Raw genomic sequence first — 17,892 nt, forward strand, 5'->3', positions numbered from 1 at the left:
TCCAACCTCCCAGCCTTCTCAGGCTCGGCCCCATGGAGCCCGCGGTGTTGGCTCCGCACCACCTTCCGCAGCACGAGCCCATCAGCTTCGGCATCGACCAGATCCTGAGCGGCCCCGAACCCCCGGGGGGCGGTCTGGGTCCGGGTCAGGCGAGCCAGAATCACGGGGAGAGTGCGGCGTTCTCCGGTGGATTCCACGGAGCCTCGGGCTACGCTCCAGCCGGCTCGCTGGCCTCGTTGCCTAGAGGCTCGGGAGTGGGCCCGGGCGGCGTGATCCGCGTCCCGGCGCACCGCCCGCTGCCGGTGCCGCCGCCCTCGGGTGCGGCCCCCGCCGTGCCCGGACCCTCTGGTTTGGGTGGCGCCGGGGGCCTAGCGGGACTCACCTTCCCCTGGATGGACAGCGGCCGCCGCTTTGCAAAGGACAGGCTCACGGGTGAGATTGCCCAACCCTTCGGCGTCCTTTCCCCACGACCCCGTTTCTTCTCCATTACCCAACCCCATTACCCGGTTCATCTCTCCTCTCTGCTCATCCCCGTGGATTCTCTTCGATCCCACATTTCTCTCGGTCCCACAGAGGAGAGGCAAGTAAGGAGAGGGCTGCGGTCGTCGGGTGTATGCGCCCTGCCTCTGCACCCGCATCGTGCCTACCGCGAGGAGGGGCAGGGTGAAGTTTGGGAGGGCCCTGATTCTTCCTAAGACCCTTCTTGAATGAGGAGGCTTCTGTGGTTGGGGGATGGGGACCCCTGATGAGGACTAGGGGCTCTTTTAGTTTCACCTCGGGCCACCCCCAAACATTGCCCTGCTCTTCCCTCTCATAGCTGCTCTCTCGCCCTTCTCTGGGACACGTCGCATAGGCCACCCCTATCAAAACCGGACTCCCCCGAAGCGCAAGAAGCCGCGCACCTCCTTTTCCCGCTCGCAGGTGCTGGAGCTGGAGCGCCGCTTCTTGCGCCAGAAGTACCTGGCGTCGGCAGAGAGGGCGGCGCTGGCCAAGGCCCTGCGCATGACGGACGCGCAGGTCAAGACCTGGTTCCAGAACCGACGCACCAAGTGGCGGTGAGATGCGGGGCGCGGGCGGGCCGAGTGGCGGGGAAGGGCCGGGCCGCCCGCTGACCCCGGCTCTCCGCTCGCCCAGGCGCCAGACGGCGGAGGAGCGCGAGGCCGAGCGGCACCGCGCGGGTCGCCTGCTGCTGCACCTGCAGCAAGACGCGCTGCCCCGGCCGCTGCGGCCACCGCTGCCACCGGACCCGCTCTGCCTGCACAACTCGTCGCTCTTCGCGCTGCAGAATCTGCAGCCCTGGGCCGAGGACAACAAGGTGGCTTCGGTGTCTGGGCTCGCCTCGGTGGTGTGAGCGACACTCGCCCGACTAGCGCCAACGTGGCCGGTGCCGTGACGCCGGCGAAGTGTGAGGCGTGGAAGGCCTGCGGCTGTCCTCCGAAGCTCCTTGGCCAGCAGTGGCTCTTGGCCCGCACTTTTGACTCCGCCTTTCGTGGCGTTTTTTTTTCTGTTTTTGTTTTTTGTTTTAGACCCACTGAGACGTGGGTTGCAAGGGCAACCTGCAAGATGGATTGTGAACGAAGCAAGGACCCTGCAAGGCACTGTGACTCTGTCCTGAGTGAGTTCAGAGCTCATGTCTTGCTGAGAAGGGGTCTCCGAGCTGGTGTGAAGGCAGACATCAAGGACAGCTGGGGGTAGGAGGGTGGAAGAGGCGCTGGCCCTAGAGAACGTGGCTTACTGTGACAGGGACCTCATCCCTCATTTGTAAAACAATCACTAAGGATTCCTTCTAGGCTCAGTCTCTTTGTCTGCAGGTTGCTCTGCCTCTTGAGAGTTTTAATGCACATATGCTGTAGGTAAGTAGACACATATACTCAGAGGATAAAATCTAGGAAGAGAACCTGTCTCCGGCGCCATGCAGGGTCAGAGATGGGGAGCTGGTGGAGAGTTCTTGGGGCTCGTGTTAAGACTGAGCAAGGGACATGCTTTGGGAGTGGCAAATCTGAGAACCAAAGATGGTCTTAAGACTGGAGATGTAGAGGCCAGGAAGTCAGCGGTGCTGTGGACCAGGAAGGGAAACCAGCGGGCAAGATTAACAGTAAAACTAATGTTCAGTTTAGAGAGAAATCCCTGAAGCCAGCCTTTGGGGGATCCGCTGGCATCACAGGGGTGGAGCCAAGAACTACAGGGGTGTGGGGAGGGGGCACTCTGGGAAGTTCTGTGGATTGAACCTTTCTTACCACGGTATTCCACAAGCACATTTAGTGTGTGCCAGACAGAAACTAGAACAGACTACGGGCAGAAGGGAAGGAATGCCGCCAGGAAGAAAAATATGACATCTTCTAGATGGGAAGATGGAATCCTGACAATCTGAAATTTGATCTCGAGGGCCAAGTTTGTGGAATTCCCACGAGTTGCCCTCTGACCACCGTATGTTTCTGGGTGTGCATCCAAATGCACACAGTACACATAATGAAAAGTCAGAGAGAATGCAGACTGTAGGTGAGTCAGAGGCTGCAGGCTTTTGTCAGGTGGATGATGGTGGCAGAGCTCTCTGGCTCAACTGGAGCATTTTGTCTCTACTGTTCCCATCTTGTTTCTGGAAGAGGCTAGAACACTGTGACAGGGACAGAGACCTGTGGTGGCCAGATCTCTCATGCTCTGTGTGACTAGCAGCTGCAGCAGGCAGCACAGAGGCTTGGTCTGAGGCAGGCAAGAGGCTGCACCTCAGAAGTCAGCCTTTCCTTACACATCATCTCTGACTCATAGATGTTGTACATGGCACTGCAGAACCAAAAAAATCAAATTTTTTTAAAAAAAAGATTTATTTATTTGTTTTATGTATATGAGCACACTGTCGCTGATACACCAGAGAGGGCATTGGATCCAATTACAGATGGTTGTGAGCCACCAAGTGGTTTGCTAGGAATTGAACTCAGGACCTCTGGAAGAGTAGATAGAGCCCTTAATCCCTGAGCTATCTCTCTGCCCTTCCCCCAATCTTTTATAGTCCCAAGGATACAAGGCTGTGTGGGCATCACGTGGGCGGAGTGAGTGGTATTTATTCCCTTCCCCATGGACAGAGAAGGACGTGTCTGCCTTGTTCTCAACCGTGGCTCTCTATCTGTCCCCTCCTAACATTTCTTGTATCTGACCCTCCCCTTTGGGTTTCTAAGTCTGGTTGGCTGCCTTGGCGCTGTGTGGTGAGGTTCCTCAGGCAGCTCACTGCAGAACACAGCCGTCTCCATACTCCTGGGGAGAGGACGTTTCAGTCACTGCTGACGGCTCTGCGGTTCCTTCTCTCAACTGGTTCAGGAGGTCTTTGCTTTCACTGGGGGGCAGGTTACTCAGGAAGTATGGAGGGGCGATCTCAGCCAGCCTGTGGGAGGAAGTCAGGGTGGGACCTCCGTGCTTCTCCTCCACACTCCCACCCACCCCCTTCCCGAGGCTCACACCCCAGCCCTGGCTTTGTTCCTTGGCCCTGGGAGAGCCTGGGTGGGGGGACTCACGTCTCCGGCTGAATCTCTGAGACAGTGCAAAGGCAGTTGTCTTTGGATATGGAGAAGCTGTGGTACAGCACCCACGTGGGGGGTTGGGCTGGAGTCCTGCGGTTTCGGTAGCAGCAGTGTGGAGACAGCTGGGCTACGTGTTTATGGGTGAGGAGCAGATAATTTCCTGTCCCGTCTGTGTCGCGGGCCACCTCATTGGAACACAAATACATGGGTGGAATAAGTAAGGAAGCACAGAAAATAAAGAAGGTTAGTGCTGGGCGTGGCGCTAATCCGGCATTCTGGAGCCAGAGAAGTTTGAGGCCAGCCTGAGGTACTTAGGGAGTCTAAAACCAGCTTGGACTTGAGACCCTGTCTCATCATTGCGTTTAAAAAAGAAAGAAGGAAAGACAAGGAGGGGCTGTGGAAGGATTAAGAGTATTGTAGAGATGAAGAACATACGGTGTTTTCCATGGCCCCTTGCCCTCCAAACCCATCATATGAGACAGACAGACGGACACACACATACATGGTGGTGGTGGGGGGAACATCATCAGGTGTCAATCTTTCGTGTCACTCCTCAGGTGCCCTCCAGCCTTTTTTGGGGGAGACGGAACCTGGAACCCGCCATGAGGCTAGGCTGGCTAGAGAGCCCCAGGGGCCCAAGTGTCTCTGTCTGCCCAGTGCTAGGACTACAGGTGAACCCAGGGTTATAGGGATCAACGTCTGTCCTTGAGATGAGAGCAGGGTGTTTTATCTACTCGGCTCTTCCCCCAGTCTCCCTTCCTCCTGCCTTTTGATTGATTCTCTTCTTTTCTAAAATTAAAAAAAAAGATTTATCTTGTGTATGACCATTTTGCCCGCGTGTATCATGCATGCCACGTGCCTGCTCTTGGGTGTCTGAAGTGTTAAGTTTCTGGGATTGGAGTTAAGAATGGCTGTAAGCTGTCATACGGGTGCTAGGATCCAAACCTGGGTCCCCTGGGTTTTCTGAGAGCAGTCAGTGTTCTTAACTGCTAAGGCAACCCTCCACCCGTCCCCACCCCCCACCCCATTTGGAGACAGAATCTTACTATGTAGCCCTAGCTGTCTTGGAAATTACTACGTAGATCAGGTAGGCCTCAAACTTCAAGAGTTCTGCCTGCCACTAGAGTGCTAGGATTAAAGATGTTCACCACCACACCAGGCACGCAGAGTTCTCACGCTCACGCTCAGCCCTTGCTCCAACCTTGAGGAAGTATCCTGACAGCAGCGCTTTCTGAAGGTCTTGGCGATTCTGCTCGGAGCCAAAGGCTGGCTCGGACAGGGGAAGCTCAATCTGCTGCATGAGTTCCAGGAGCTCTGCTCGGAGTTTTCGCGCTTGACATAACGCCTCCCAGTTTAGACCCCGAGCCTGACACCACGTTTCATCTGCTCCACCTTGGAGAAGGGAAACACCTGTAATTAAGTTCTTAAGATGCCTAAAGTACAGCCCTTGGGCAGAGGACCTCTTCTTCCAGAACACAGAGGCCTGCCGCGGGCTGACTGGATATTCCCTGGGAGTCTGAGGGTGCAGACTGAACCACTTACTTTGTACAAAGGCTTCATAGACCAGGATCAGAGAACTGTGGTCGCCATCTGCGTGTTCCAGAGCCCGCCGCAAGGCAGCTTCTTCCGCACACAGCGGAGGACGGGTAAACCCAGGAGCAGCTGGAGGCGGGACACAGGAAGTGGTTTGGGAGGAACAGGCAGCAGCGCAGCAGCGCACAGGATGCTGAAAACTGGAGTAACCCTCTGGGAGCTTAATTTAAAAGTCTATAGATTCTGGGTGCACTTTGGAGACAAGTGCAGTCAGCCCTCCCCATCCATGGCTCTGTGGATTCAATCAACTTCAAACTCAAAGTATTCAGGAAACTACATCTGTATGCAGATCACCCTCCCCTAGTCTCCCTTAAATATTATAGGGAGGCTTTTACATCATGTTTACACACAGTATGGGGTGCTGTAAGTAATCTGGAGGTTGCGTTCAAATGTTAAAGCATCCATCCTGGAGACTGAGGCACCAGTGGCTTGTGGCATCCACTAAGCGTTCTGAGACCCATCTCCCATAGACACTGATGTCTGGAAACGATTTTTGCCCATAAGATTAGAGTCTAAAAGAGAAAGGCTGTGCATATGGTTCAATAGATACTTGCTGTATAAGAATGAAGCCTTGAGTTTGAACCCCCACTGCCCACATGAAAAAGCCTAGCCTGCTACCTATGTCTTGAACTCCAGAACCTGGTGGGCAGAGACTGGCAGATCCTGGGTGCTTGCTGTCCAATCGGCCTAGCGGACAGGCTGACCTGGTTCCTCCAGTGTCTGCAAGCATGCCCCTCCCCTCCAACACACATGAGTCTGGGAGGAGTGTCCAACCAGGGGGGAACAAATAAAGCACCCTGAAAGCAAAGAGAAGGTGGATTGATCCAGGCTTTGGGGGTGGAGATGAGGGTCAAGTTGGAGCACAGCATGGGACCCTCGGTCAGTGTCAGGAGGGGCTGTGGGGCTAAGGTTGTAGGAACAGCACAGAACAAAGGATCGTGGCGTAGGAGAGGCATTGGATGCCTTCTAGTTTGTGGGGGATGAGTGACGTGTGGCTGGAGTGGTCTGCACAGTCGGGGTAAGAGGCTGACTGTGAAAGCGTTTGCACAGTCTGGGAGGTGGGAACAGCTCCTGATGAAGAATGACTGGCGGTGGCTGGCGGCTGCCATCATGCAGAGAGCACAATCTGAAAGCATGTGGGAGCTGGGAAGGGAACTCTGAGGACAGATCAGGATAGGGCGAGATCAGGAGAGGTGACGCGCTGCCTGAGTCAGAACAGAGAGGAAGACTGTGGAGTGGTGAGAAGGGCAGGCGGACAGAGCGTCTGAGTTTCGTTCTGAGCGGAAACACTATGGACTAGTGCAGTAGAACCGGTTACTAGGAAGCCAGGAACTGTGTGGCACATGCCTGTAATCCTGCTATCTGGGGGGCTGTGGCAGGAGGATTGCTGCACGTTTGAGACTAGCATGGGATAGATATATGGTGGATTCCCGGCCATCCTGGATGACAGAGTAAAACCCTGGGGGTTGGGGGAGGGGGAAGGGAAAAGAAAAAGAAGCCTGCAAAATGGCTCCGTACGTGTTGCATAAGCCTAGCCTTTTAGTTCAACCTCCAGAACCCACATATAGGTGGAAGGAAAGAACCAATTCTATAGTCTTGTCCCTGAGCGCACACACAAACTGTGACACGGCCCTGCTGCCAAACACCATGCATCATGCACAACACGCACAGTGATACTTTAAAAAGAGAGGCGCACGGAGCTGGAGAGGTGGCTCAGCAGTTAAGTGGCTGTTCTTGCAGAGGTTCCAGGTTTGGTTCCCAGCACCTATACCGTGGACTGCAGGCGCCTGCTACTCCAGTTCCAGGGGATCGGATGCCCTCTGGTGGCCTCTGCATGCACTGCGTGCTGTGACGTACAGATGGGGGAGCTACTCTTGAGGAGTTGGATGTCTTTCTTCCCTCTTCTTTCCTTTCTGTCCTTCTTACTCCTCACTTCCTCCTTCCTAAGATCTAAAAGAATGCTGCTGGGGAGAAGAAGCCAGGAGTGGTGGCACACACCTTTAACCCCAGGATTCGGGAGGCAGAGGCAGGCAGAGCTCTGCGAGTTCAAGACCATAGTGAGGCCCTGCTTTTTTAAGAATTCATCCTGGCAGAGAGATGCGAAGCAGCGTTTGGGAATTCCGAGTACAGAAGCAGCACTGTGACTTGTTCAGACACACAGGCCAAACGCTACAACCTTGGGGGATTTACGAAGGAAAAGATGAGAGAACCCCAAGGAGGAGATGAGGACAGAGGTGGGATGGACAACTACCAGATGCTGGGCACCTACAGTCCCAATGTCTGGGACGCTGAACCACAAAGATGTCAAGTTCAAGGCCAGCTTGGGCTACGTAGCAAGATCCTGTCTCACAAAGAAGGGTGATGGCTGGGGAGGCGGCTCAGTGGTTAAGAACACTTTGAGTTCAAATTCTGGGTACCCATGAGAATGCCACCTGATGTGGCCACACACACCGATGACCTTCTAACTGGGGACAAGAAAATCACCTGGGCTTGGGACGCCAGCCTACAGCCTAGCTTCGGACTCAGGAGCAGACCCAGCCTCAGGGGAATAAGGGGAGTAAGAGAGTGAAGGAGGAGGACACCTGCCATCCTCTTCTGCTTCAGAGCACACACACACACACACACACACACAGGCTGTGAGCAAATGCTGGAGTCTGTGGACCCTCACTAGGAAGCTGTCATTGCAGGGGCGCGTGGTACTGAGGCGGGAATGCAGCAGGTGAGCCACACCAGGGCAGACTGGGAAAGGGGAAGGCCGGCAGAGAGCGGGTGAGATCTAGTGTGGGCGAGAGTCTGTACACCGAGAAGAAGGATGGAGGAAAAGGCTGTGAGGTGAGCGGAGAGATGGGCAGACACTTGGTTCTTTAGGTGGGTGCTGAGAGGGGGTGGGAAGGCTGACAGAGCTAAGAACCAAAGGTCCCAGCTTTGCCCCAGTGCAGGGCTGAGCAGCTGCCTGACAGACAGGAGGCCCTGGGTAAGATGTTCAGCACAGCAAAACCCCAAAGTCCTGACTAACAAGTGAGGTAAATGAGGCTAGAGATGTACCGGAGAGCATGGCAGCGAGCGTGAGCATCTCGTCCACACAGTTAAACTCGCAGGAGGCCAGCAGGGCTTTGGCCAGCTCCGGGGGCAGGGGGAACTCCGACAGGATGATTCCAAGGTCTGACAAGTCTCCATCATCATCCAGAGCAGCCAGATAGTCTAAGTCTTCCAGGGCCTGCATCAGTGCCTCTGGTGCTGGGAAGAACGCGGGGCTTCAGACATCACGAGCTCCGGCACTGAAGTCGGAGGCAGCCCGGGGTCAGGATGGGGGGCTCACCAGGCCGGTCCAGGAAGTGGCATTCTCCTGGCTCTGCGATCTGTTTCCTCTTTAGTAGCAACACCAGGGAGCTCAGATTCTCTTCACACACTTTGGGGTGGGGCAGTGGGGGAGCCTCTAGATCTAGGGTGGACTTAGGGTACAGGCGGAGGCAGGAGCCTGAAAGGAGAAGGTCTGGGGAAGTAGGTTTCTCAGAGCTTGTGTGAGATTTTTTTCTTTTCTTTTTTTTTGGTCTGAGGGCAAAGGCTCTTACCTGGTGGGAACCCCCTTGCCCGCAGCAGTCTTGCCTCTGCCTGACACTTGCTAATTGGTCTCAACACCTGGGATTCTGCCCGGATCCGAGGATTGTAAACCTGTCATCCAGCCCCCAAACAAGGCCAAGACAGATCAGAGTGGCTCACTTCTGTCTGAGGGTCCACTCCCCCATTCCTCTCACTCACACTGCGGAGTTCCAGTCCCGAGTCAATGACATGTTGGATGGAAGGAAGGGAGAAGGAGAAATCTGCCAGCCAATGAGTGACCACGATCTTCCGGACACTCACACCTGAGTCTTCATACACAGTCTGGATGGCTTGAGCGCAGCCAGGGTGAAGGGGTAGCACCCTTGGTGGAGGCCCTGGGACAGCCAACATCCCCATCTCCCTGGACAAGGATTCACAGCACAGAGAAATTTCCTGAGGAGAGGGATGTGGAATTAGGGCAGTTCTTACCTTTCTTGGGGGAGCACAGATCTTTTGGACAAACTGATGAAAACTAAGGCCCCTTTCATTATAGTTTTAGTTTGCTGTGAACTAAGCTCTGTATTATAAGGAATTTTAAAAGTGGGTATCAAATTCCTTTATTCTGAAGTCCTTGATCCCCTCACCCCCAGAAGACTTCAGCAAAGAGGAACCACTATTCTAAGATGTGTTGCCTCTGGGACAGGAAGGCAGCACAGGAATGCTTCCCATAGTCTACCTTTTCCCTCTGTTTACCTCCTCGCTGGGCAGATATACAAGCACGTCTCCTGGTGCCTCTTCCTGCTGGCACAGTTCAAGCACAGCTTGGCAGGTAGCTTCCACTAGGTCAGCAGGGACAGTGTCCTTGTAGGCAAGGGTGGGATTTCCACCAGGCTCCCTGGGTACACGCACAACAGGAGAATTGCCCCAGAAAGCTTGGAATTTTGGTTCAAGTGCTGGGTCAGTAACTACAACCACCCTGGGATCCCCTGGAAGGTTTCTCAGTCTGGTATCTCGCAGGAGCCCCTGTAGTAGATCTGAGGCCACTGACCGCTCCTGAGCCTCATCTAGTATCAGCACACTCCACGTTCCAGGGCCCCGGGTTGAGGCCACTTCCTGCAGGAATAGCCTATCCCAGCAAAACCTGTTGACATTGGTAGTGGGCAGGGAGTCAGTGTGGACACGAACCAGGTGCAAATCCAGGTATTTTCACCCCCAAGGCCTAGATTTTGATACTGATGGTCAGAAAAAGTTGTCATGGACTTCCTAAGCCCGTGGACCACCAAGTGTGACCCCACATCTCTGCTGAGGGCACTTGGTTCATGGACTATACCCTGTATCTTGCGGAGGGTGGGGAGTGAGGTCTGTATCACGTGACTCAAAGGCAAGTTAAGCGGAGGGTGTGGGAAGGTTCGAGACAGTTGGGTTTGTGGCTACTCAGTAAGGGGAATTACGCTCAGGTCAGACTGCAGATGGCCCACCTGAGCATGGTGTTGGGCCCAGTGCAGTCTTCCTGAGGGATGCTGTATCCAATCTCATGACCCAGGGTCAGGTCCATCTCATCAGCCACCCTTGAAGCCAGGCTCATGGCCGCCAGAGGGTAGGGCTGAGTAACTGTAACCTGTCCTGTCTGGAATCCTCTGGCCAGCGCAAACTCTGCACACCACTGAGGAATCTGGGGTAGGGAGAGGGAATTTGTCAAGAGGATTGGAGGACTTCAGACAGAAATGCTAATAGGAACTATGGCCAGCCTGAATCTCACCACCCACTGGGGTCAGCCTAGTACACCTTCCCTTGCTTAACTCTCCTACACCCCCCTTTCTTTACCCAGGGAAAAAAGCACATTTAACCCTGCCCCCTTTCCACTCCCAGAATCGTCCTCCACCTGGGTGCTCTTGCCAGAACCGGGCTCCCCAGACACCAGCACCACTCCAGTGGGGCTACTCTCCAAATGCTCCAAGAACAGGAACCGAGCAGCCCAGATGGGCAGGGCTCTACGCTGCTCAAGCAGCTCATAGTAGCGGGAAGAAAAGGGGAGCCCATCAAAGGGGTTCACAGCCAGTTCAGACTCCCCAGGACTTGGTTCAGACTCTTCTGCCAGCCCAGATGCCATGGTGGCTGTTCAAAGAACCTACGAAAAGCAGGGCAGCAAAACGCCTTAGATCTGGCGACTGATACCAAATTCCCAACCTCAACCCACAGGGGATAATGCCTCAGGGTCCATCCTTCCCAGCAGTATTTGTTCGCTAGAAATCAGTGCCGGGTGTTTCTAAGGGGACATCACAAGTGGACTTTTATCCTATTTGCAGTTGGGTAGTAAAGATCTGTGACTAGCACAGGGGACCAGGTAGACAGCAGGAGTTAGAAGCAGTCATCTGTGGGAAGGGCCCGAGAGGGGGAAAGTAAGAAATCTGAAGAGAGAATGGGATAGTAAGCAGGGGAACAGGGCCATTAATGATCCTGGATTCAAACCTGCCAGCAGCTCTGAGTCGTGTCAGTGTCAGGATGGCAGCCAGTTCTGGACACACCCAGCCTGGCACCACTAACCCAGACCTGCCTGGGGTACAAAGGTAAATTCCGGCTCCATCTGGAGGCTGAGCTCAAACTCCAATCCCAGAGCTTGGTTTCTTGGGGAGGAGCCTGTTGCCCCACCTTGGTTAACTTGGCTAAGAACCTATAGAAAGCAAGTTCCTGCTGCCACATTGAGCGTGTATAAACATGACCCGCCTGTGCTCATGAAATGCATTCTGGGATTTGTAGTTTTGGGAGTGACAACTTCCAAACACAACTGAGCTGGGATCCTGGTGTCTTCAGTTTCTTATAATTTCACAGTTCCTTCCATACTGACCATCCTCACCCATAGTATATTCTTCAACCCAGGAAAAGAAACCTGCTCAAGGGGCTTTTGGAACCCAGAGAGGCAACAGAGACCTTGAGTGAAAACCCTGAATTTAATGTGAGATTGGGGGAGCCCCATCCCTCCCGTTTTACCACCCACTCATCCGGCCTGTTGTTAGCTGGGTGAGGGCTGCCCCCAGTCTCCGTCCTGCGGCTCTGGGTACCATCCTGTTCCTTTGGGCTCATTCAGCCTCCTGGGCCTGTCTCTCTCTGAATCTCCTGTAGGACACGAGGAGAGAGTGTATAGGCTTTGTCATATCAGCTTCATCGGGCCTTTCTTCAACTTGTTCCTTCCTACATTTAGTCCTCTAACCCTCTCACCTTCTTGCATATTCATACAGTGCCTGCTTGCGCTCCTGCAGGCTCTCCTGACGGGCCCAGGAAGACTTGGCAAATGTTAGGGCTGTGGGCTGAGGGGTCACCAAGCCAGAGCTGGGGAACTGAGGTGATCACAATGTCAGAGTGCTTGCGAAGTCATCATCATTAAACACCCATCGAATGCCTACTTTGCAAGAGAGGCATTGTGCTAGGTCTCAACATCGAAAAGAGAAGTCAGGGAGAGGGAGCACAGAGACTGCCCAGACCTGCCCTTAAGTCTTGGCCTTGACTATTCCTGTGTCTCACCTTTGGGGCAGAGGCTGTGGGCAGGGACTGAGATCCCTCAGTGACATCTTCAGGCATGAAAGCCACAGCCCCCTCAAGCAGATTTGTGATGGTCAAGTCTACACACCCAGTCCTGGCTGGGAAGAGAGGGGTAGTGTCCATTTCCTGTCCCCTTCTCTGCCGAGACCCAGTGTCCTGGCCATGAAGCTACCCTTTCCCATACCCAGGTCTCCCTGGATGACATTCAGTGGCACATGGGGCAAAACCTCCTTGACTCTTTGAGCGAGAGTGGTCAGTTGCACGTCGGAAGGGCTGGGAGGAGAAGGAAAAGAAGACTGCACTGTTTAAAAGAAAAAAAAAATTAGGTGAGTAGATTACTAAAAGAGAGGCAGACACACGCAAGACAGTAAAACCACCACATGGAGCAATCGTCTCTGTGCACACACCTGACTGGGGGCGAAACCTGGGGTGTCTTTGTCGTTTCATGTGCTCTGCTTTGTCTGCTGGAGTGAGCCGTGTCCCTATCTGGCCCAACTCTTTGGCCACCAGCTAGGGAGAATTGGAAGTTGTAACTGCAGCCTCTTCAGGCCGCCCTCTCCTTCTCCCTCGGAGCGGCCCCACCCCCACCATACCCATGTTCACCACCACCTGTTGTACTCGGAGCGCAAACTCCTCACTTTCTTCCCCCAGCTGTCGATGAATGGGACGAAGCCACCTACAAAAACCAGAGCCCTGCCCTGTTAAGGCGCCTGGAGCCAAGCGCCTTGCCTTTCCCCCATTTATCTTGGAACAGAGGTGGTGAGAGTTGGGAGAAGGCAGCTAAGTGTTGCTTCTGTGTTAGAACTTTGACACTGACAAACCACAGGCAGACAGGGTACTTCCTTGACCTTGAGGTGAACATCTTCCCAGCCACCAAAAACTGAGGACAGTTAGTACCTTACTTGATACACCGTGAAAGGGACGAAAAGTGACCACAGCAGTTCTGAGACCCAAGAGGCATCTGACACCGTCTGAAGGGAGGGCATGAAGTGAGGTCTAAGCCAGGGCCACAGGTATGAAACTTCCCTTCCAAACCCCAGAGTACTCCATGTCCAACGTGCACTCACCACAGAGACCAGGGGTCTCTGAACTTGCAGGGTAAGAGGTTGTACCACATCCTGGATAGAAAATGGCCACGAACTGAGAGAGAGAGAGAGAGAGAGAGTAGTATGGGAGTTCAGCCCAGCCCAGCCAACCACTTACACCTGACTTAAACTAGTTAACAGTCCAATGACATAACCAGATCACCGAGGAATTAAGAATTTTGAAGGCAGTGCTAAAAGTGGCCAGACAGGAAACGAACTAGGGCAAGCTCACCCAGGAGCTTGGCAACCCGCTCAACTGGAGCCAGATACTTGTGCTTACCCACCTGAAACGCAGGAGCCCTTCTCGGCCATTGGTGGCTTCTTCCTCGGGGAAGAGCAGCAAAGGTGTGGGTGGAAGCCTCGTGGAAGCACAGAATTTCTTGAGTGACTCTACCAACTCCACCCGCCTATCCATCTCCATGAAGCCCCGTGACCAACACACAAAGCTGGGGGGGCTATTGAGTAGAGGCTGAGAGCAGGGAGGAAAAAGCATAAAGAAAAGAATGGAAGGAAATGTCAAAAAGAAAGAAAGAAAGAAAAAAGAGAGGGAAAGGGAAAAAGTAACACGTGGGGGTGGCATTTATGGGGCTGGGGGAAAGGCTCGGTATTACCCAAGTGAAGCCCCAATGAGCCTTGAGCTTGGGCCTAGGGAGCCACCCGGTGGCGCTCTCGGCCTCGCCCCCCACTCACGGTGCTACAGGTGGTGAGTAGGTTGACTATGTTGTGATCAAAAGGTGTGACATGGTTGGAAATAAGGACCCTGACGCGGTGATCCCGGAGTCCGGAGTCCTCCTGTCGGGCCACGAGCCCCAGTACCGCACACATGGTTCGTACCACGAACCTGGGGACACAGGCGGCGGTGACTGTGCGGTCTTGAGCCAGGCCCAGCCCAGAAGCTGCCCCGGCGCCGCAGTCCGCACCTGCGGAGGACGCTGTCAGGAAGAGCACAGCTGACCAGGAAGACGTGGAGCCCGAGGAAGAGTCGCAGAACCAGGAGGCAGAGGCCGACCGGCGCGTAGAGCAGTAGCGCGAGCAGCAGGAAGCCGTCACTCGGGAGCCTGTGGCGAGAGGCGACGTGATCAGGCGCCGAAGCCGACAGGACGCGCTGACCGGTCTCTTCCCTCCGCAGCGCTTACCGGTGCGAGTCAAAGAGCCGCTCCGGCCCCGGAGCTGGGGGAGGTTCCATCGCAGCCGCTTCAGGAAAGCGGGGCCGCTGTCGCCGCCATCTTCGCAGAGCCGCGGGGGCTCCTGGGAAGGCGGAGTCTTCGGGCATCCGCGGGGTGCGCCGCAACCCGAGGCCCGGAGGCGCCCCGGAAGGGCTAGCGTTCCCAGCATGCCTCGCGGCCCGAGGGAATGTGTGTGCTTGTGTGTGTTGTGTGTGCACGTAAGCGTGAGAGAGCGGGTCCTGAAGGGACTACATTTCCCGGCATGCACTGAACGGATACCGGCGTGCCTTGCTTCTCCTAGAAGGCTTTCTGGGTTCTAGAGGACCGCCCTCTTAGTAGGGCGGGCGAGGAGAGCCGAGGCGGAGCTGATGGCTGCGCTGAAGGCGGGGCGGGCTGCAAACTGGAGCCTTCGGGCATGGCGGGCTTTGGGGGGCATCTTCTGGAGGAACGGCCCCCTGTTAGCCCCTGACCTCCGGGCCCTGCTGACGTCAGGAACTCCTGACCCTCAGCTCCGGATGACTTGTGGGCTCCCCAGTCTCCCGGCCCGGGTGCCTGTGGGGGTCCTTGCATCACGGGCAAATCTGACGTCTGGGGCCCCGGATCTCTGGGCACGACTGACTGAGGGGACTCCAGGCTCCAGTGACCAGGAGGACTGCAGGCGCCCTGGAAACCGTCGGCGCGAATGGCTGGCCGTGGCGGTGGGCGCAGGGGGTGCAGTGCTGCTGCTGTTGTGGGGTTGGGGGCGGGGTCTTTCCACGGTGCTCGCTGCTGTTCCTGCTCCGCCACCCACCTCTCCCCGGAGCCAGTACAATTTCATCGCAGATGTGGTGGAGAAGACAGCCCCTGCTGTGGTCTATATCGAGATCCTTGGCCGGTAATGGTGAAGTTGAGGAGGTGTTGAAACCAACTGCTGTAAAGGCAAGAGAGCAGGATAGGGTGGAAGCTGCAGTGTAATCGGTGCTTTTCCCATCCTAGGCACCCTTTCTCTGGCCGTGAAGTCCCCATCTCAAACGGTTCCGGATTCGTAGTGGCTTCAGATGGGCTCATCGTTACCAACGCCCACGTGGTGGCTGATCGGCGCCGAGTGCGAGTGAGGTTGCCTAGCGGAGACACTTATGAGGCCATGGTCACAGCTGTGGATCCCGTAGCAGACATTGCCACGTTGAGGATTCAAACCAAGGTGGGGATGGAGTAGGCCAGTTCTGATGTCAGCTGTTTACTTGCTCCCTGCTTAAAATGACCAGTTTTGGTGTACTCATTTCCCTTAAGGAGCCTCTTCCCACACTGCCCCTCGGCCGCTCTGCTGATGTCCGGCAAGGGGAGTTTGTTGTTGCCATGGGAAGTCCCTTCGCACTGCAGAACACGATCACATCCGGCATTGTCAGCTCCGCTCAGCGACCAGCCAGGGACCTGGGACTCCCTCAAACCAACGTGGAATACATTCAGACCGATGCAGCTATTGATGTGCGTCTTGATATGAGGGAAATTAGGTGCTAGGTTGGAATTGGGGAGAACAGCTGTCGGTCATGAGCACCAGCTGACACGTGGTGACTGGGCCTAGAGCAGAGGTTGGGCTGCAAAACTCTAGTTCATGTGCTAGAAATGGAATTCGAAGAATTTCCCTAACCCTGTTTATGACCGAAGTCATAAAATTCCCAGAGGCATGAGATTTCAGATCTTTTTGATGTTTTCTTTCATTTTATCTCACAGTTTGGAAATTCTGGTGGTCCCCTGGTTAACCTGGTGAGTGCCCATGTTCTTCTAAGAATCCATGCCCCAGGTCTGTGGAAAGTGTGGGTTTTCCTCTGATTCAGGGAGTTCAAGTCTCTAGTCTCTTGTTCCTCTCCTCATATCCAGACAGACAGACAGACCCCTGTCCCCAACTCCTTGCTACTCTTGTTCAGGTGTCCCCCATCCTCTGCCATCTGTGTGGGCTAGGGGACAAGGGGCTGTGTCCCTGCAGGATGGGGAGGTGATTGGAGTGAACACCATGAAGGTGACAGCTGGGATCTCCTTTGCCATTCCTTCTGACCGCCTTAGGGAGTTTCTGCATCGCGGGGAAAAGAAAAGTGAGCCTGCCTTACAGGGAAAGGGATTGGGTCACGGTGTAGTGGGGGTCTCCTGGTAGGAGGTGAGGGAAGAATGCACCTGGTGGGCTCATTTGTCCTTTTTTACAGATTCCTGGTTTGGGACCAGTGGGTCCCAGCGCCGCTACATAGGAGTGATGATGTTGACTCTGACCCCCAGGTGTGTTAGGGGTCATGAAATACACACACACACACACACACACACACACACATATAGGTTCTCAGTGGTGTACACCCCTCTTCTCTTACTGGCTTTTTATCTAAGATAAGCTGTTGTCTGCTGTTACAAGAGCTGTCCCCTCTCATAACCTCACCTGCTGCATCTTGTACCTTTCAGTAGATTGAGCACATCTGGTTATTGCAGAGCTAGCTCTATTGACCTAGTGCTGAAGGACCATTTCCACCCATCTCTATCTTCCTAGTTATCCTTCTAGACAGCTCGTCCTTTCATCAGAACGTCTTTGTGTCTTAACCTCTTATTCCATCCAGTGTAGGCTCAGCTTAAGTTCTACCCCTTCCTCATCGCAGAATTTCAGAATGACAGGAGTGAAGTTGATTTAACACCATGTAGTATCTTTTGAAATTAGCCATCTTTTATGTGTATAAAACTTCCCCACTTCCTAAGCTCCAGAAGGCAGAAAGTGAACTGTCTCGATGGGAGAGGGCTTGAGTGTGGCTAACAGTGCTCTGTGCCCTTTCAGCATCCTTGCTGAACTACAGCTCCGAGAGCCCAGCTTTCCTGATGTTCAGCACGGTGTCCTCATTCATAAAGTTATCCTGGGCTCCCCTGCACACAGGTGATGGGGAGCCTGCTCTGTGGTGGGGTGGGATGGGGTAGGGTAGGGTGGTGTGGAGTGGGGTGGGGTGCTATGGGGTGAGGTAGGGTGGTGTGAGGGGGGTGGGGTAGATGTGTCCTTGAACTCAGCCTTCTACTCCTTCCTTGCCCTTGTCTGTCCTCCACAGGGCTGGTCTGCGGCCTGCTGATGTGATCTTGGCCATTGGGGAGAAATTGGTACGGAATGCTGAAGATGTGTATGAGGCTGTTCGAACCCAATCACAGCTGGCGGTGCGGATCCGGCGTGGATCAGAAACACTGACCTTATACGTGACCCCCGAGGTCACAGAATGACTGGACTGGCGAGAGTTTGAAGCTCTTGCTCGAATTTCCTCCTTGCTTTCCTAGCGTAGGTTCTGAGCACGTGTGGGTGGAGGAGGAGTCAACGGACCTATGGAGGGCAGGTCCCTCTAACTACTGTACCAGGCCTGGGCTCCGAAGAACACATTTTATATAAAATAAAATTATACCTAGCAACATGTTACAGTCAAAAATGGGGGGCTGGATCTTTTCCCCCACCAAATGGCTGGAGGTAAC

The 17,892-nt window shown here is 54.6% G+C and overlaps 4 protein-coding genes across 5 annotated transcripts; 2 read left to right on the forward strand and 2 right to left on the reverse strand.

Annotated features, from left to right (window-relative positions):
* Positions 1-32: 32 nt before the first annotated feature.
* TLX2 (T cell leukemia homeobox 2) lies at positions 33-1,351 on the forward strand (the record flags this gene model as incomplete). The annotated part of the gene is made up of 3 exons (XM_080931983.1): positions 33-432; positions 818-1,055; positions 1,135-1,351. 3 exons carry the CDS (start codon positions 33-35, stop codon positions 1,349-1,351), a joined length of 855 nt encoding a protein of 284 aa, XP_080788109.1.
* Positions 1,352-2,878: 1,527 nt separating this feature from the next.
* Positions 2,879-11,240, reverse strand: DQX1 (DEAQ-box RNA dependent ATPase 1). The gene is made up of 12 exons (XM_080931963.1): positions 11,115-11,240; positions 10,528-10,773; positions 10,124-10,317; positions 9,399-9,786; positions 8,865-9,098; positions 8,678-8,777; positions 8,425-8,583; positions 8,151-8,342; positions 5,055-5,174; positions 4,714-4,904; positions 3,507-3,697; positions 2,879-3,376 (listed from the first exon to the last, which is right to left on the reverse strand). Exons 2-12 carry the CDS (start codon positions 10,753-10,755, stop codon positions 3,220-3,222), a joined length of 2,154 nt encoding a protein of 717 aa, XP_080788089.1. The 5' UTR covers positions 10,756-10,773; positions 11,115-11,240; the 3' UTR covers positions 2,879-3,219.
* Positions 11,241-11,574: 334 nt separating this feature from the next.
* AUP1 (AUP1 lipid droplet regulating VLDL assembly factor) lies at positions 11,575-14,565 on the reverse strand. Of its 2 annotated transcripts, XM_080931961.1 has the most exons (12): positions 14,404-14,565; positions 14,188-14,325; positions 13,958-14,108; positions 13,552-13,736; positions 13,250-13,322; positions 13,080-13,153; positions 12,792-12,858; positions 12,590-12,692; positions 12,367-12,483; positions 12,165-12,280; positions 11,862-11,980; positions 11,575-11,759 (listed from the first exon to the last, which is right to left on the reverse strand). In XM_080931961.1, exons 1-12 carry the CDS (start codon positions 14,538-14,540, stop codon positions 11,723-11,725), a joined length of 1,317 nt encoding a protein of 438 aa, XP_080788087.1. In that variant the 5' UTR covers positions 14,541-14,565; the 3' UTR covers positions 11,575-11,722. The 2 variants fall into 2 exon arrangements, with proteins under 2 accessions (XP_080788087.1, XP_080788088.1); XM_080931962.1 differs by lacking the exon at positions 11,575-11,759 and having other exon boundaries at positions 11,908-12,042.
* A 216-nt stretch (positions 14,566-14,781) lies between these two features.
* On the forward strand, positions 14,782-17,821 carry HTRA2 (HtrA serine peptidase 2). The gene is made up of 8 exons (XM_080932042.1): positions 14,782-15,307; positions 15,409-15,613; positions 15,703-15,897; positions 16,144-16,176; positions 16,397-16,502; positions 16,611-16,680; positions 17,222-17,317; positions 17,484-17,821. Exons 1-8 carry the CDS (start codon positions 14,802-14,804, stop codon positions 17,647-17,649), a joined length of 1,377 nt encoding a protein of 458 aa, XP_080788168.1. The 5' UTR covers positions 14,782-14,801; the 3' UTR covers positions 17,650-17,821.
* Positions 17,822-17,892: the final 71 nt, after the last annotated feature.

This window comes from Micromys minutus, assembly GCF_963924665.1.
Source record: "Micromys minutus genome assembly, chromosome: 18".
In the NCBI taxonomy this organism is placed as follows: domain Eukaryota; kingdom Metazoa; phylum Chordata; class Mammalia; order Rodentia; family Muridae; genus Micromys; species Micromys minutus.

Excerpts from the sequence above, each read along its gene's own strand:
- DQX1 (XM_080931963.1), bottom strand. The coding sequence starts at position 10,755 with ATGGCATCTGGGCTGGCAGAAGAGTCTGAACCAAGTCCTGGGGAGTCT. Across the intron at positions 10,318-10,527 it reads GTTCTGGCAAGAGCACCCAG|ATTCCTCAGTGGTGTGCAGA; the intron begins GTGGAGGACGAT and ends TCCCTACCCCAG. Across the intron at positions 9,099-9,398 it reads TATATCTGCCCAGCGAGGAG|GAAATTTCTCTGTGCTGTGA; the intron begins GTAAACAGAGGG and ends CCCTCTCCTCAG.
- AUP1 (XM_080931961.1), bottom strand. The coding sequence starts at position 14,540 with ATGCCCGAAGACTCCGCCTTCCCAGGAGCCCCCGCGGCTCTGCGAAGA. Across the intron at positions 14,109-14,187 it reads CCTGACAGCGTCCTCCGCAG|GTTCGTGGTACGAACCATGT; the intron begins GTGCGGACTGCG and ends CTGTGTCCCCAG. Across the intron at positions 13,737-13,957 it reads TACTCACCACCTGTAGCACC|CCTCTACTCAATAGCCCCCC; the intron begins GTGAGTGGGGGG and ends CCCTGCTCTCAG.
- HTRA2 (XM_080932042.1), top strand. The coding sequence starts at position 14,802 with ATGGCTGCGCTGAAGGCGGGGCGGGCTGCAAACTGGAGCCTTCGGGCA. Across the intron at positions 15,308-15,408 it reads TATATCGAGATCCTTGGCCG|GCACCCTTTCTCTGGCCGTG; the intron begins GTAATGGTGAAG and ends TTCCCATCCTAG. Across the intron at positions 16,681-17,221 it reads ATGTTGACTCTGACCCCCAG|CATCCTTGCTGAACTACAGC; the intron begins GTGTGTTAGGGG and ends GTGCCCTTTCAG.